The following is an 18,921-nucleotide window of genomic DNA, read 5'->3' as shown; positions in this document are numbered from 1 at the left end:
GGGAATTCAAAATGTGACAATTAATTTAAAAAAACATCTGAAGATTTGTTTTATACTCAACTCCTATACTCTAGGGCAGGGATGTCAAACTCAATTTCATTGAGGGCCACATCAGATTATGTGATGGGCTCCGGTGGGAGTGGCCAGCTTGATGTCACTCATGTTGGGGCACCTGTGGTGGCCCAAGCACTCCTCCAGCGAAAATGGGCTCCTGAGCTCTGTTTTCGGCTACAATGGCATCCTGCAACCATATGCCAGTGAAAACTGAGCTCGGGAGGGCCGCAGACAGCCCTTCGAGCTCGGTTTTCACTGGCAGAGGTACTGTGGGCTGGTCCTTCACTGTTTAAAGGGCGGCCCCATGAGCCAAATCTAAGCACCCTGCAGGCCAGATCCAGTCCCCGGGCCTTGAGTTTGACACCCCTGCTCTAGGGATTTGGGGGGAAGGCAGTTCTTTCAGATATAATTGCATGATCTTCTTGACTGAAAACCCAATGTTCTTCACAATTTGGAATTTCTCCTGCCACTTAGGTCTTAATGTTACTAAATATTTTAAAGGCATTAAAATATAATGAATAGATAGTTTTCCTTTCCAACAGCTACATTTCTAATAAACTTAGCGTGACTATTTTCCAGCAGATATGCATAGTAATTATCTTAAGTTACTAAGTAATGTAATTCTTCATATCAAATTATACATAGTTGAGTTGGGAAAGAAGAAAAGATAAGTGTATCTGCAGAAGCAAGCTTTCTATGTTGTGGCCATTTGTGCTTCCCTTCTGGCTTTATTCTTTTTAATTTTATTTATCAAATTGATGTGTTGCCCATCTCACATAAGGTGACATTCAGCAGTGCATAATAAAATAATGGATAATTTAGTAGACCTGTAGGAAAGTGGGTGGAGATAGGTTAGGCTACTGATTGTTTAGTTTAGGAAAAGGGATGTTATGGGGGTGGAGGAAATGGGTAGATTATGAGTTGAATAAATGCCAAATTAGGATTTATTATATAATTTTATAGCTGAATGTTGCTTTGAAATGTATAGTATAGAGGGGATATAATAATAATGTTAGAAAGAAATGGTTAGCATATGGGGGTGGTGTAAAAGGATGATAAAGTATTATACAATGTGATATCAATTTGGATTTTATTTTGGAGAAGCCAAGGGGGGAGGGGAGGGGGAGGGGGGTTAGGGAGGAGGGGGGGAAAAGGGGGAAAAATCTGTATTTGAAAAACTTTTTCAATAAAAAAAAAGAGATTGAGAGGAAAAAAAATGGATAATTTAGGTTAGTATATGGGGGAGATTTAGTCACTCCAAGTCAGGTATGGATCAAAAGAGCCCTTAGCATAACAGAAATTCATGAAAGGAATGCCTTCCCATATTCAGCTGTCTTTTGTTAATTGGAGACATCTCTATGGTAAGAGGAAGAAGACTTCTGTGAAATCCTTCACCTGAAACTCCAAGCAGCTTTTTGTCTGCTGTTTACATGAAAAGAGGGAAACAATCATTCTCAACAACTTTATTTTTGTCTTTTGTTTAAAAATCCCCCTTTCCTCCCTCGCTCTCTCCTTTCCTTCCACATAACAGTAAAGAATGGAAGGAGTGTGGAATGGAAGAAAGGTGACATTATTTTTCTTTTAAAAAAAATAAAAATTCTCCATCTTCTCATATTTAAAGAGACTGTAGAAGACTCAACGTCTGACTGAATATTGGGAGGGGGGGCTTTCACTGCACTCAGCTCCAATGAAATACAACATTCTGGTTTACCCATATTGAACTAAATTCTATTAAACTAATTGCACCCATATTGCACTGCAACATTATATCAGTTGCAATTAGTTATGTTACAAACTTCTATAATCTTCTATAATTACATCATTTGCAAGGAGTTATTGGAAAATTACACCTCCTTTTTGATTAACCACAGTTCAGTACTTGTTGGAACCCTAAACTGTGATTAATATTATGATTTGAAGTCCATGTAACCATAAGTAAGTAACTCCATAGCAACAATGTTGCTTTTACTCTAAAATAGATCAAATATTTCAAATTCTGGGTTTGAATTGAAGAAGGTGGGGAGAATATTTTATGGGTTTGAAATTCAGCATGAATAATTCTGCCATAATCACTGCCAGATTCAAACATAATATTAAAGCTTCACATAGTTTCTACCAACATGGGTTTGTTAAAAAGAGCTCATGCCAGACCAATCTGATTGCTTGTTTTGACAATATGACTAGGTTAATGGAGCAAGGGAATACTGTGGATGTTTAGACTTCAGTAATGCTTTTGATTAAGTAGAACACAGCCTCCATCTAGACAAATTGAAATAAAGTGGGAAGGGTTGCTCCACTGCCAGATGGATCCAGTTAGCTGAACAATCATAGCCGCCATCATCACTACCACCATCAATCATCGTTTTAACTTATATGCCACATGAGTCTCGATAACTAGATGGGATGCTCATAAAATGTGTACATGGCACAAAGCTGGAGGAGATACTAAATAGGTGCAAAGATCAAAAGGATTTAATTGATATGAAGTTAACAAACGTTCAGTGGTAAGAAATGTATTTTTTCTGCACTTAGGCAGAAAAACAAGATGTTCATGTATAAAATACTTGGCTCAGCAGTAGAGCTTGCAAGATAGATCTGAATGTCCTAGTAGACCATAGGGAGCCAGTAATGTGCCATAGCTGCCAAAAGACCCAATGTAGTTTTAGGCTGCATCAACAGAGGTGTAAACGTAGGATCCCAAAAAGCTCTATATTACACTGATCAGATCACACCCAGAATATGTGCCAGTTACAGTCTCCACAACTGTTGGTGCTGGAATATCCTTTGCCCAAAAAAAGACAGTTGTTAACTTAGTTGCACCTGATTTTACAATCTTTTTCACCATGGTTATCAAGCAAATCACTGCAGTTGTTAAGTGACACCCGTAGTTAAAGGAACTTGGTTTAAAAGAAAAGAATGCTAAAGGGAGCATGATAGTGGCCTTCCAATATTTTAAGGGATGTGACAATATTTTAAGGGATGCGTGGCTATATTCTCCATATTACCTGAGGGTAAGAAACAAACCAGTGAGTGGAAGCTTCATAGAGGGAATTTAAACTTGAAATGTAGAGAGATCTTTCTTATTATGAGAGTTTGTAAACAAATAGACAATATTTGCCAAGGTGGTATGAAGACTCTTATATTGGGCTTTGCACTAAAAACCTACATAAGATTAGAAAGAATTCCATGCTTTGTACACTTATTAATTATGGAAAAACGTAAGGTGCAAATCAAATAATTATTGTGTTTTAGACAAACTACAATTTAAAAAATCTTGGTTTAAAGTTATAAGTGAAGTTGATGGTAGACCATATTGATAAATGAGAACATCATGATTAGACAAAGACAAAGTGTAAAGAAATTGCATACTTAAGTTCATTTTATGTTATGTTAAAAATAATAACCCTAAAGTAAAATAATAAAGATGTGAAATGGATAGTTCATGTTTTTAGTTCCTTTGCATTCAGTGGACATCATAGTGGTAAGGAGTCAATTTAGAATTGCATCAAAGTAAAGTATGTCTTTTCCCAACTGTCTTTATTGAAAAGAAAACAAGGATTTACATCTATGGGAAATGGAATTCTAAAGTGTTCAGTAAAATATAAGCATATCAATAACCTTCTTTTCATGTTTTGATTTCTATCTGGTGCAGTTTATTAAAACAATATTTGTCATCTATTATTTAATCTTTGTTGAACCTTCTTTAAGTTTAATGCTTTTTGAATTGAATTGAATTGTACAGAATCTATAGGTTTTACTGGTCAGTAATCTTCTAAGCTTTTTTATTTTATTCTGCTTTCCTTCTGGATTTCATTTTCACCGCTACTCCTAGGCACCGTTCTATTAACCTGTTCCTTCATGGTTATCAGAAATTCTGGATAGAAACAGAGGAATATTCCTTTGAAGAGAAACTCGTTCAGGATTTGGCTGTAAGTACAGATATAATTGGGCTGAGTCCACAATGCCTTCTTGTCTCCACTTATAAACACTTTCATATATACCATTCTGCTATATTTTATGCCATGATATGAACAGTATATCACATTTTTATTTTGTTACTGTATATATTTGGACTGAAACTAATTAGATCAAATCACAGCTAATTTAATTCCTAAATTAAAATTTAATTTAAATTAGTTTAATTTTTTGAAGGTTTAAATACGGTGAATGCTTTTTTGTTAATTGGCATTTTGTTTATTGAATAATGTTTTGATTCATTTTAATATGCCAAAGATTGTTTTTTTAGTACAAGCTATCTACCTTTTCCTTGATATTATAATACATTGCCATTCTAACAAATTAGAAACAAATGTGACAGATTTGTGTTTTAGGCAATGGGATTTTTATTTGACAATGCATTTTTTAAATCCAAGACAAATTTTAACTCTTTTCTTTTTAACTGATTAATTAAGCAATAATTTATAGAACTATTATTTTCTGTATGTAAAATGATCAGTTCACCCTACTTGCCATGTTTTCTTGGCAGAAAAGCAACATCCAACAATGTAGAAGAGACTAATAGATTTATGAGTTGATGTCTTTATATTCCTTAAAATGCATTTGAATCATTGATGCAGTATTTCCACTAACCTAACATAGGCTAATTCTACATTGGTATTAAGTATAGAATTACACTGTCTCTTTCAATTACATTTCACAGAAGGTGGCAGATCACCAGGGCCGGATGAAAAGAGGCCCTAGGCTATTCCACTTATGAGGCCCTTTCACCAGTGGTGGGATTCAATTTTTTTAACAACAGGTTCTGTGGGCGTGGCTTAGTTGGAGGTGTGGCTTGGCAATAATAATAATAATAATAATAATAATAATAATAATAATAATAATAATAATAATAATAATAATAATAATAATAATAATAATTTTATTTCTATACCGCCCTTCTCCCGAAGGACTCAGGGCGGTGTACAGCCTATTTAAAAACACAGACAAAACAACAATATAAAATTTAAAATAATTAAATATGTGACTGGGTGGGTGTGACAATCATGTGACTGGGTGGGTGTGGCTAGCTGGTCACGTGACTGTGTAGTCGTGGGTAGCTCGTCATGTGACCGGGTGGGCATGGCTATGTGCATAGGGACTACTCAGAGGGTTGAAAAAAGTCATTTCTGACTGGTCCTCGCACTTTTGACCGGTCCTCACACTTATGACCATCCTCACATTTATGCCCGTGCAGCTTTCTTAACAACCATGTCACTCATTTCACAACTGCTTCTCTTCACCATGGTGACAAGATAGGGCAAAAACGTAAAATGTGAGGACAGTCGTAAGTTCGAGGACTGGTCAAAAGTGCGAGGACCAGTCAGAAATAACTTTTTCAGCCCTCTGAGTAGTCCATATGCATAAAAGGATACAGCAATAGAGAGGGATGAAGGAAGGGAAGGGAAATTAGAGTAGGAGTGAGGGTAAGAGAGGGAGGAAGAGAGGAGGAGAAGGAGAAAGGAAGAGGAAGTAGGGAGGAGAAGAAGAGGGGGAGGAAGAGAAAGTAAGAAGGAAAGAAAAGAGAGAGGTTGTAGGTTTGAGGAGAAAGATTGCTGTACAATAAAAAAGATGAAAGGGAAGAAAGCCAACCCCAAACAAATATAAAGATATTAAGATAAAGAATGAATTGTTAAACTTCAAAGAATAAAAGAGAACAAATATGAATAAATAACAATAATTAGAAACACACATACAAACATACAATGTATTTTCTTTGAACAGAATATTTGGCCGGTTCACAAATTTAAACAGTGTTTAGTCATTTCAATTAAATTTACAATTTCTATATTTCCTTTTTGCCATATTTATTCCTCATCTATTTTTGTAATAAACCAATATTACCCTTCATCCTCATCTCTAATCTTAATCAAATTCAATTTTTCCCTTCTATTCTATATTATACCCCTTCCCATTGTCATCTATTTTTATATCCATCCTCACATTGGTTAATTATGTAATATTAGTTGTTTAATATAAATTCAACATTTTAATATAAATCAATTAATTATATAACTACCTTTTTTGTATATTAATCAATATGAACATGAATATTCCAATTATTTCCATGCAATCCAATTTCTTACAAATCAATTAATTATATTTACCAATAATAATAAACCAAATAATTTCCCCCATATATTCCTCCAAACCATTTCTGCTTTCAGAAATATACAATTAATAGTATCTCAATTATTACAATTCCCTAGTTAAATAGAGCTTTTTTTCTTTTGTGTTTTAAAATCCTGAACTCTCCTCTTTTTCCCTAAATTTCCCATTGTTTGCACCTACCTTTTTTGGTGAGGAAAAAGAAAAAAATTCTGCCTGCCTAATTTTCCAACCTTGCAGCAACAGCAAAGCAGTTTCAGTTTCGTTTCTCAGCATAGCTAGGGGAAAAAAAATCAGCACTCTTTGCAAGGAAGCAGAAGAGCCCTGAGCAAAACAGCTGAGACAAATCAGCTGAGAGCAGGGAGGCCAATTAGCCTATGCTGAAGCTCCGGGGGCCAATAAAATTACAAAAAAAACACCGAACCCTTTGTTAAATTGCTGGCTCCCCCGCCCCTTGCCCACCACTATTTATTGGCAATAAATAGTGGTGCAGAGGGGCGGGGCAAGCCAGCAATTTAACAAAGGGTTCGGCTGCACCATTGGCTCTAGGGCGGCCCTTTGAAGCCCCGCAGCAAGAATTTGAAGTTTTTTTTTTCCTCTAGCCATCGGAGGCAGCAATAGATTGGGAGTGGGTGGGGTAAGCGAAAGGCCGGCGATCCAACAGAGCAGAGAGGGAGGGAGGGTGAGTGAAGGCGTGGAAGCTGCTTTCTCCATCCTGCTCTCTTGCGTCCGGAGCCGGTGGGGAACCACGTGGCAGCCCACGTGGATCCCAGGCAGCAGAACTCAGGCTAGGGAAGGGGTGGGCAATTGTGGCTCTTTTACAACCTGTGGACTGTCCAAGCTGTCTCAGGAATTCTGGAAGTTGAAGTCCACAGGTTGTAAAAGAGCCACAATTGCCTACCCCTGGCTACGGTAGGCTGGCGCCACGCGGGTGGGAGGCGAGGGGCGGGCGAGGCGAACCCTTAACAAAGGGTTCGGCCAAACCCCCTAGAACCCGCAGAATCCCACCACTGTGTAGGCCCCTCTTGATCTTGAGGCCCTAGGCTGAAGCCTAGTTAGCCTATAGGAAAATCCGGCCCTGCAGATCACACATTCATACTTCTGGATTTCTCAATGTTCTCTTAATGTTTTTAAGAAGATGATCCCTGCACAAGTAGACCTCTTTGATAGTCTTTGATAGTACTCTTTAATATTTTTAAAGGGCAAAGGTTTCTTTCTTCTTTTTTACTTAAAGGTATTGAACAGATGGACAGATTATTCACTTAAATATAGCTGTTACTTTTTTATAAAATGGTGGAAATCTCTGTGAAAGATAAAGTGAGAATTTTCTAAGCCGTTTCTGTGCTAGTCTATTGCAGCTTAAAGAACAATGAATCATATGGTAACTTAGCAACGAAAACATCCATTACGCCATCAACACAATAATCAGATTATTATTCTCATTCATCAGATGGTAACATTTAGTTGAGAATATCATTGCAGGGAGGTATATAACTGGTAAATGGTATATAACTATACGCATCTCTCTTCAAAGAGTTTGCTTTAATATTGTTAATTTGTTGTAAAACATGCATTGAATTTCCTATGATGGAAATTATACAATTGTGTTCTGCTGTGATTAAGTAGATATAAAACTTTGGTCCAGGGCACGCAAAAAAGGGAGGGAGGAAGGAAAGGAAGGAAGGAAGGAAGGAAGGAAGGAAGGAAGGAAGGAAGGAAGGAAGGAAGGTCATTCAAATTGAAAGAACTCTAATTCCCAGGGTAAGGGAGACGAATGCCAATCACATATATAAATTGCTTCCTTTGCTGCCAGTTCCAGATGATTCAATGGTGTTGATACAGCAATTTCCAATCCTTGTTGCAGAAGCAAGCATGAAGATTCTAGTTTAGTGAGCATAGGAAATGGTCTTGAAGGACAGGAGAATGAGGTGCCACCAAGACAGTGATCAGGCAAGCACAGCTTGAGCCTATTCCAAGAAACAAATTTTGTAAACATTTCAGACCTGCCCCTTTCTAGTTTACACAAAAATAAAGTGAGGGAGGGGGGGAAGCACATTCAGACTTGCAAAACTCTATTACTTTAGCTGTACAATAAAAGTAGCACTTGTCTATATGGCATTGGTTTGTTACTCTGATCTACCTTATGGGGCTAAAGTCACAGACTACACATAACGTGCTGAACTATAGTGGGCAGATCTAAAGGAATCTAGATAACCAGACAAACCAAATCTGACTTCAGGTAATAAACTAGATCTGTTTCTAGAAAAAATAGTCTGATTTTTAATTAGGCTCAAGATTTTTTCCAGGTTCTGATTATGCAATCCTATACAATTTTATTTATAAGTAAACGCAAGTCAGTCCAAAGGGAATTAAATGTATGAATATTTTACTATTAAAATACTGATCTTATATATATAAGAAAAGGTGTTGCATAATTGAATCTTCCAGCTAAAATATCAATATGAAAATATTAAATATTAAAATATGGAAATGATAGTTATCCCACTTATTTTTTTTCTCCTATTACATACTTTTTATGTATAAAATTCCAATGTGATGTTTGCACAGACTCCACCCAAAACAACTGAAGATGAGGAAGAAGAGGATGAAAACCATCCAGATCCTCTACATCAGATTATTCTTCATTTCAGTCGGAGTGCTCTCACTGAAAGAAGGTAACTAACTTCCTACTTACCTCCTTTTCTTCCTGCCTTTGTTATGCTACCCAGCTGTATGAAGAGCAACATTAAAAATAATAACATACAATGAATTTGACAAAAGAAATGATAAGGAATAGCAATAGCACTTAGACTTACATACTGCTTCATAGTGCTTTACAGCCCTCTCTAAGCGGTTTACAGAATCAGCATATTGCCCCCAACAATCTGGATCCTCATTTTACCGACCTTGGAAGGATAGAAGACTGAGTCAACCTTGAGCCTGGTGAGATTTGAAGTGCCAAATTGCAGTCAGCCGGCAGTCAGCAGAAGTAGCCCGCAGTACTGCACTCTAACCACTGCGCCACCGTGGCTCATAACTAGAAAGTAATTACAAGATGGTGATGCATATAATATATCAAAACATAGGACTTCAGAAACAAAGAGTCACTTACCTTACCCCAAGTTTTCTTAAATACCTTTTTTTTTATTGTTTTTAAAGATGCTGAGAATTACCAAGTTGGACATGGCATCTGTTTGCATGGTCATTTTAAAATATTTTCTGGATTTTTTTTTAAGTCAAAGGTGATACTGTGATACTTAATGCAGCCTTAATCTTAAAGATTAAGAAGCATAAAAAAAGGTAATGTTTAAAGTCGAATACATATATCTCTTTCAGATTGAATTTTGCAAGTTTCCCAAAATCCTTTTAACACAATAGTAAAACATTTAGAATTAATTAAGGTTTTCTGCTGTAGGAACTGATTTTGTATTTGATATGATCAGAGATCAGCTGTATAGCAAAGCCATGGCTAGAATCTTTGTAACCATTTCCAAGGCATAATAGAAAAAAAAATTCTCATGTGGGGTAGATAGATATATTCTTCAATTGCAAAAGCACTGGGTAAATACATGTTTTAATAAAGAATCTGATATGGAATCTATACCTATAAGCTTATAAGATCGTATCAGGTATCATGGGGTTGTAACAAGATGAAAGTTTCCCTGCTTTAATAAATCCTGCAACTTCAGTTCAGTAACTTGTAAAGCCTTTCCGGGAACAAATGTATTTCTTTCTTTCATACTTTTCTACAGCAAACTAGAAAATGATCCTTTGTACACTGCATATTCAGCAATGATGGCAAAGGTGAGTAATTTAAATATCTACCTAAAAACAATTTATATTTAGAATGCCATCTCTGTTTTTTTCAGGTACATCTGAAATCTTAAAATAATATTCAGCATTTTCTATTTGTGACTGCCATTTTACTGTTAATAATAGATTCTATTACTAATGATGTTACTAATCCATCTTTTTAAATGACTGTATCAGCAAACCATCAAACATAGAAAGCCACAGAAAAAACAAGGTAAATAAAGAGATAAAACAATCCAACAGCAAATTTTGGAGGAAAAAGAAGGATTCCTAGTAATAAAAGATAAAATTGACTTTTAGTTGCGCTGGATTTCATCGTGTTTTCATGGAAATATCTGCAGCTTTCATAGCAGTAATATAGAAATTGTCACTGCCTTGTTCAGGAACATCTTTTATTTTCCAATCTAATCTCCAGTTTGACATTTTCTGGTTATCTTCCATCCCACTACTAATCAATCTAAATAGTATTTAGTTTTTTCAAGATCAACCAATATTATATACCCTGTTTCCCCCAAAATAAGACATCCCCTGATAATAAGCCCAATCGGGCTTTTGCACGAATGGCAATAAGGCCAAGCGCTTATTTCAGAGTTCAAAAAAATATAAGACAAGGTCTTATTTTCGGGGAAACACGGTATTTACAATATAAGGTAAATTCTGTCCCCAAAGACTTTTATCTCATTGGATGTAAATCCATTAGAATTTACTGCTAAAAAATAAAAACCAAATCAAAATTTGATAAAATCATTTCTTCATTAAAGAGTTCTTCAACAGTTGCCCTCTATTGATGAATCTGGCTCTTGATCTTGCCAATTTAGATCAAAGTTTCCCTTAAATGTAGAGATTTAGAATATTATAGGATCTTAATTTCCCTTCGTACTGTACATCTTTGGCACACATAGATATTCCTACCCAACTCTTTCTTCTTTATTTATTCAATAAACCACTCAACTCTGTGCAAAATCATGGCCAGATGGAATAAATTTCTAAAAACAATTCATACATGGATGAAATATAATATATATACATTATAAAAGAAAACTTACTACTGGCCAGTTTTCTACTGAATTTTCATATTGCAATCTTATTCATGATTTCCCCCTATTTAGTAAACATTCCACTAAAGTATGTACATTTATTTACTTGCTCTATTTTTTTGCATCCTTTTCTCTTTGAAACACAACTGCCTTGATCTTTGAGACATTAATTTGCAAATCCATCCATGAAATGGTCAATCCTCTGCTTATGAACTGTTTTTTTAAAATGTCTTTGACTTGTTTCAGCTTATTCATTATCTGAGTCTGTATTTTTTTTCTAATGAGAAAAGAGCTGTCAGAGTGAGCAAGATGGTAATGAGGAGGAAGAGGAAGAAGAAAAGGAGAAGACATTTGAAGTTAGTTGTTTTCTTTAAAATCAGATCATTCGTAATTTATATAGCTATTAGAAATGATGCAGTCATTTCAGATAGGGTGCCCATTTTATTCAAACTTCATAAATTAACATAATGTTATACATAATCATTATTATTTTTTAAATTTTTGACAATCATGTCTTTATTTCCTTCTCCTTACTTTTTTTCCTTTATTCTTTTCACCTTAATTTCTATCTGTCTTTTGTTCCATATTTTAAAAAAACCCACAAATGTTGCTTGCTGTTCTTTTAAAATTTAAACTTTTCCTTTTGCAGCATTTATTCCATGCCTATTACTTTATCAATTGTGGGTAAAACTTTTTATAAAAATCTGTTAGGGAAATTATTTTAAAAATAAGCCCTTAACAAATGTTGCTGCATTAGAGTGATTATCATGGCTAATTTATTCTTTTAATATGTGTTTTAATCGGTTTGTGAAAGTTTTTTTTTTTTTTTAAAGTTTATTGTTTTCAAAGTCTTACAAATTTGGTACTGATGGCAGATACCACAATATGTATCTGTATTCTGACATTCAGGAAAAAGAAATGGAAAAGCAGAAAACCCTCTATCAGCAATCCCGACTCCATGAACGTGGAGCTGCTGAAATGGTATTGCAGATGATCAGTGCCAGCAAAGGTAATACAGTAAAAATGAAAAGGTTATTTGATTTTTATTTATGTATTTCTTTGCATGTATATATTTCATTCTGTCTTGAAAAGAAAGTCAGTCAGTCATTAAACAGGCTATAATAAATTCACTTCTCACCTCTATGGATGATGTGTGCCTTCCTCAATTTCAGGTCCTCTCCAGAGGCCTGAGAATTTGAGAGTTTTGCATATTATCTTAGCTATTCCTAGCACTGCACTCTTCTGGTCAGAGAGCTTGTTGAATGTGGGGTCAGAATGTGGGGTCTCCCTTATTAATATTCAACAGAGCTTTCAAGTTGTTCCAGAATCTGTACATCTGTGGAGGGTTCCAGGACCCTCTCCCAGTTTAGGAGTCACAGCCTGAGTGTTCTTGCCACCACTGGAACCATTCTGGCCTTTATTTTTCACATCCACTCTAATTCCTTCTTCAGGCCCTGGTACTTCTCCAGCTTCTATACTCCTTCCTGATGTTGCAATTGCTTGGCAACAGTTGGCTATTACCTGCATATCCATCTGATTTTAAACTTGTTTTTAAGCTTAGAACTTTTTTAAATAATCATTTTGTGACCACAATGTAAGCACTGTATTCCTGATCGACAGGCGAAATGGGGCCCATGGTAGTTGAAACCCTGAAGCTTGGTATTGCTGTTCTAAATGGAGGTAACTCCGTTGTTCAACAGGTAACCACATTCATAGTTATGCAATTGTCTCTGTGGGTGCATATGCTTTTAAGAATTTTAAAGGCGACAATACCAGTTTGCATGAAATTTTATATAACTTTACTTTTATTTATTTGTATTTGCACATATTTTTAGGTTCAAAATTTCTGAACAAATAATGGCTACCAAACTACTGTTGCTCTCTGTATAGCACCTAAGCCCACCGAGTAATGTTCTTCACTTTTAGATAACATTGCAACTACGCCAAGATAAAACCTAAATTTAATGTCTGATCTTCAGCATGGGGTGATGCGGCGGGCTCAGTAGTTAAGACACTGGGTTTGTTGGCTGGAAAGTCAGCAGACCAGGTTCGAAACCTGAATACCATGTGACGGGGCGAGCTCCCGCCCTCACCCCAGCTTCTGCCAGCCTAGCAGCTCGAAAGCATGCAAATGCAGGTAGATAATAATAGGTACCACTTCAGTGGTAAGATATCAATGCTCCATGATGTCATGCTAGCCACATGAGCACGGAAATGTCTTCCGACAGAGTTGGCTCAATGGCCTTGAAACAGAGATGAGCACCTATAGTCAGACATGACTAGTGGAGTAAAATTCATAGGGACTCTTTTATCTTTACTTCAGCGTGACTCGGGCCATCAATAAGTTGGAGGCCATGAATTCCTGAATCCTAAACACAGTTCTGCTGGGAGACAGGTTAAAATCCCCAAGAACCCATTAGGCTTGGGCTTCAGCTTCTAATGAATGGGTATAGCATTTTAGGCAGGGATATAGCAGGAAAGATGATGCACAGCAGCAATAAACCTAGCTAATTTTTGATGCCCAACTTCACCCTCACTTCTAGTTATTTATAGTGTAGACCTTTAAAAGCGACGAAGGGCTCTCAAATTACTACTGCCACCACATCCATCTCTCTACCCTGGTTTGGAGCTAGTGCAAATTTCCAAATTTGGGTGGGCAAATTTCCAAGATGGGAATTCCTACTCTGGGTCCACACAAGCCAAGTTGGTAGACTTCTGCATGATCAAATCATGCATCAAGGACCTGATCACTTGTCCTGCAAGAACTTTTATTAAAGACTGGAACCTATTATGGATTTTTTTTGCATAAAATGGGGGAAAAAAACCTGGTAATTTATGGATTTGCTAATTAAAAATTGTTGAATATGAGCAGAAGAGACTTATGATGTAATTTTAATGAGGAAGGAGTGAAAATAAATTTTGTAACTGGTGTAAAGAAGATTGGAAGTAATTTCTTTGGATATCTTTTGTTCTTTTTTCCATTTGAATTTCTTTTCATTTTTTTCTTACCTTTATTTTTCAAATCTCACTCTATATTATTTAATGTTGATTCACTACTTCTGTGAAAATCCTTAATAAAAAGTATATATTAAAAAAAATAAAATAAAAGGATCCTGTCACCTATCCTCAAGGGTGAATATTGAGGGTTGGTAGGTAGAAATTATCATGGTTATCTAAGAAATCAGCCTGTGAATTGTCTCTTTCAGATTGCTGTGATGTCCCCTGTGCCTGTCATAATACTGATGGCCCTTACCTCACTCTATCTCAGCCACCCCCATCCCCTCCCTTATTCCAGGCTTTACTCTAGGACCAACCCACCACCTCCAATTCCATGCCCATTTCCAGACTCCCCTCGTAGCAGCACGGGGTCCAGCCAAGACAGCCTTTAAACATACCATATATAAGCTTACATTATCCAAGTTCCCAAGCCAAGCCCAAAGGTGCCAATAATATGTTAAGATTGTAACTTATTCTTGTTTTAGCAAAAATATATTCTTGTCATTAAACAAATTCAGACTGTTTTTAATATAAATATTTTTCAATCTCTGATTCAGAAAATGTTGGATTATTTGAAAGAGAAAAAGGATGCTGGTTTTTTTCAATCTATCTCTGGCTTAATGCAATCTTGCAGGTAAAGACTTTCTGTGCTCAGCTGCATGTATGAATGGAATTTTGACTATATGCTATCACGTTGTTGTCAATGTCCATATAAATAGATTTTCTCTATGAAGATCAGTCCCTAATCTGATCTTTCACATCTTCAGTGGAATATACTTTTCCAAATTCATGTTTTTTCAAAAACTCTGGAGAAATGTGATAACGTGAACTGAGATGCAATGGATGGATTTTGTTCTGGGGCATGCATTAGTTTGCCCTTTAAGAATCTTTACAATATTTTCATGCCAGCATTCTTAACTGGTTGTTATTGTTAATAACAACAACAGTTTAAAGAGTAAATCTGTTTATCCAGGAACACCAGATTCTTACTGCCCTGACCATTGATGAAAAAAAGGAGAAAGCATTTAGTGGATTAAGCTAATTTTTGTCTCAATTGATATATTGCAGTGATATCAACAGAAGGAATATTGAAAAACTGGTTTGGGTTTAGGAGGTAATATTGATAGAGAAGAATTTAATACTGATTTCAGTGAAACTGTTCATCTTTCAAATGTATCATTTTTAAACCTTTATAATTCATTTTTTTATTGTTTGAATGATTTGCTAAATTATTATTCAGTCTTATTAGATTCAGCAATCTTTTCTTTATTGTCTTTTTTTAATAAGCGTTCTTGATTTGAATGCCTTCGAGAGGCAAAATAAAGCAGAAGGCCTTGGAATGGTTACTGAAGAAGGAACACGTACGTACAATGAATGAATTCAGATAGATTTACATTTAATTTTTTTTTTCTTTTTCAGCCCAATTGTTCAGTTCACTTAAGGTCTCTTTATTTAACCTCCTTAAAATGATGTGCGGTTAAACTATGCTGTTTCATTTAGTTTCCAAGAAAACATTTAATAAAATATATAATGTAATTATAACTTGCTTATTTTGTATTCTTATTATTTTTCTTTGATCCACAGTCATCATACGTGAGCGTGGTATGTTTGGGTTTACAGCTTTTGATGCTATTGTGTGTGGCAAATACAGAAAGAAATCTTCTTTAATTGCATCTTCATAGATATCTTTTAGGTTAACTTTCATGGTCTGCAGATGATTGTGTATGGGGCTTGAAGAAACAATTTGATGCTTAATTAAAGAAGCGTCTTTCATACCTAAGGCATGGTTTGATAATGACTAACCATTTCCTATTAGATTTTTAGTCCTGTAGTTTGATCATGAATGCTTTGGAGTGCTAAATATTTTAGCTTTGCTTTTTCTGTTTTATAGTTTGCTTTTATCATTTCCCCAAAGTATTTCTTTTTTTAAAAAGAACGAACTACTGTAAATTAGCTTACAGTATTTGCTTTTTATTACAATCACTTAGTTTGAAGGATGCTGTTGAAAGACTATTTGTTCTGCATGTTTAGAAACAATTGATTATCGCGTAATTCATTGTACTGTATATTTTCAAGGTGAGAAAGTACTACAGAATGATGAGTTTACTAAAGATCTATTTAGATTTTTACAACTGCTGTGTGAAGGTCATAACAATGGTAAGTGATGTGCAATATATTTTCAGCAATTTACTGTTTGATTTAAATCTTTGGGGGAATAGGTTATTCCAATATCTTTCATTCTTAAATTGATTTTCAATTCTTCAATAGTTAATCAGTTTCTCAGATGAGGTGGACTCAGAAATAATTTTTCACATGTATAAGTTCTTTCAAGATACAAATCAAATTGCCATTTTATTAAATTCAAATCTAGTAAGTGAGAAGTTTTGCTATGTAATATGTTATGCAATTACTATTTCATATAACTTTCATTAAAAAGATTGCACTTCTTTCATATTATTAGACACAATTACTGTGGTATCCATCGGGGTGGTTATGAATGCAGTTTCCTTTCAAAACAATACACAATTTTTCATTTTCTAAATGAACAAAAAAAATTATGAAAATAAGGAAGACTATATGAAATCTTTTATTTATATAGCACACAAATTATTTTACCTTTCAGATTTTCAGAATTACCTGCGCACACAAATGGGCAATACTACAACAGTGAATATTATCATTAGCACAGTAGATTATCTTTTGCGGCTTCAGGTAAACGGAAAAAAATATTTTATATTATATCACTCTGTTTTGAAAATCCTTTGCCATTACAGGTTTTGGCTTTCATCATACTTGGTGTCTATTCTTTTTCCTTCTTACAGTTCCATGATGCAGTAATTGTGTCCTCTTTTTCAATTATATTGTATTAATTAAAAGAGAAGCAGCATGGCAACCAATTTGAATAGAAAGTGTAAAATCTAACCTTGAAAAAAACCTAGAAGTATATTGATGACTCTTCCTAACTTTAATTTGCGGCAAAACATATTGGGATTTAAATGTTTGATTTGAATCACACTCAGGTTTTTCTTTTCCTACCTGTACCTTGAAGCTGAAGTATTTGATGTCTGAGGAAAAATTGATTTTTAAAATATTGCTTTACTTTATGCTTGCAGACACTGTGAGGGAATTAAAAATGAATGCTGTTTTCCTGAGAAAACAAATAAGCTGCTACTTGATTTTCAAACATCCCCTGGTTTTATACACAGCAGTAAAGACACTGATGTGTAGAGATGTTTAGGCCAATCTTACTACGGCACTTAAAGAGCAGTCCAAAGAGGCTTGCAAAACTAAAAAGAAGGGATTTGTTTGGACAGAATGATTGGGAAGTTGTGAGCTGATTTCCATCCAATTCCCAGGAATGTGAAACCCAAGCTTCAGGAATATCAGTATCCAGATCCTGACTCAAGGCAGAATATTTAAGTAAAGCAGCCTTTTCTAATCCAGGCACAAAAGACTTGAATTTCCATAATTTCTCAGACAGTTTTGTCATGGCTACGAATTCTGGGAATTAAAGTCAGTTTATTTAATGCTCCCAGGACTAGAAAAGCTGAAGCATTTAAGTAAGTGTAGCATGCAGTCATTAACTTTTTTTTTTAAATCTACATTTTAAAAGTTAGTTTGTGAGTTAGTAATTCTTCCAATTAGATTATGAGAAGTTAAACCCTGTTTAGGTTGGAATCCTGATTCTGGAGCACTTTTCCAGCTGGTTTTACTTGATCCTGACCTCAATATCTCTTCAGGACCAGGAGAAAATTGTTCTTTTCTACAAAAAAAAATTAATAAATAGTATAAATTTGCTCATTATGTCTTACAGTTTGTATGGGGACATATTTTGGGTTAAGAGTGTTTTGTTTCAAGATGTTTTAAATGCATATTGTGATGTAACAGTTTGTTACATTGTTTAACATCGAAAAGTAAACTTAATTGAAAGGCAGCATAGGAAGTGTTTTAAAGTAGTGTATAGTGACTGAAATAATAAAATATTCTCTTTTGGAGTTTTAAAAAAAGTGAGTAGTTTTTTATTTGCTATTGTTTGGATTCAGAATTTATTGGAGTAGACACAGATTTTATCATAATAATTAGAAAAAAATGATAAATATAAAAATGATATATATGACAATTTCCTTCTGGAATACTGTTTGATTATTGTTTCATTAATATATACAGGAAAACCACATATTTTTTTATTCTTAGGAATCAATCAGTGACTTTTATTGGTACTACTCTGGCAAAGATATAATTGATGAATCTGGACAATATAACTTCTCTAAGGCTTTGGCTGTAACCAAGCAGATTTTTAATTCACTAACTGAATATATACAAGTAGGTAAAAACTTTCTCCTTGTTATATAATTTGCTGAATGAATGAATGAATGAATGAATGAATGAATGAATGAATGATTATATGGATGAATGAATGAATGACATGAATGGATGCCAAAGGTTTACTTTACTGGAATTAGTGGAATTTTATGATTACTGCCATTTGTAAAATCATTTTTAAAAAAAAAGAATGAAGATAATATCTACAGATCGTTTATGGAGATTCTGAGTCATCCAGGTCATGGTTGTCACAAAGATGCTTTTTCAAAAGGCAACTGGACTTTTTAACAAACTGCATTACTGTTTGGTTTGGTGGCAACAGTGCCTCAGATAGAAGAGCCATACAGAGAATGGTGAGGACAGCTCGCTTCCTATTATTCAGGATCCTGCTTATAAGCATGATGTGCTTAGAACTCAAAGCATTCCACACACCCACTTTATGGTCTGTTTCTGTTATTCTGGGAGGAGGTTTCAAAATATTTCTATCAGGGCTACCAGAGGCTGTAACAGCTTGGTTCCCTATGCCATCCATCAGATAAACTTGCAAGATTTGTTTTTCTCAGCATGTATATGTATACATTCAAACTAGACT

General features: G+C 35.0%; 1 protein-coding gene across 1 annotated transcript in view; it reads left to right on the top strand.

Moving 5' to 3' along the window:
- RYR3 (ryanodine receptor 3) overlaps positions 1 to 18,921 on the top strand; it is a 244,899-nt gene that overhangs the window by 189,508 nt on the left and 36,470 nt on the right. Inside the window, exons 77-88 of the mRNA XM_070935838.1 lie at positions 3,887 to 3,983; positions 8,728 to 8,834; positions 9,912 to 9,963; positions 11,300 to 11,365; positions 11,919 to 12,018; positions 12,630 to 12,709; positions 14,564 to 14,640; positions 15,294 to 15,367; positions 15,591 to 15,608; positions 16,083 to 16,163; positions 16,630 to 16,718; positions 18,201 to 18,329. Coding sequence (XP_070791939.1) covers positions 3,887 to 3,983; positions 8,728 to 8,834; positions 9,912 to 9,963; positions 11,300 to 11,365; positions 11,919 to 12,018; positions 12,630 to 12,709; positions 14,564 to 14,640; positions 15,294 to 15,367; positions 15,591 to 15,608; positions 16,083 to 16,163; positions 16,630 to 16,718; positions 18,201 to 18,329 — 970 coding nt within the window. The remainder of the gene's footprint in view (positions 1 to 3,886; positions 3,984 to 8,727; positions 8,835 to 9,911; positions 9,964 to 11,299; positions 11,366 to 11,918; positions 12,019 to 12,629; positions 12,710 to 14,563; positions 14,641 to 15,293; positions 15,368 to 15,590; positions 15,609 to 16,082; positions 16,164 to 16,629; positions 16,719 to 18,200; positions 18,330 to 18,921) is intronic.

The sequence above is a fragment of the Pituophis catenifer genome, unplaced genomic scaffold (assembly GCF_029215685.1).
Source record: "Pituophis catenifer annectens isolate HBS135680 unplaced genomic scaffold, rPitCat1.0.hap2 SCAF_1, whole genome shotgun sequence".
Classification (NCBI taxonomy): Eukaryota; Metazoa; Chordata; class Lepidosauria; order Squamata; family Colubridae; genus Pituophis; species Pituophis catenifer.
The sequence above is the reverse complement of the archived record's forward strand: the minus strand, read 5'-3'. Positions and strand labels throughout refer to the sequence as shown.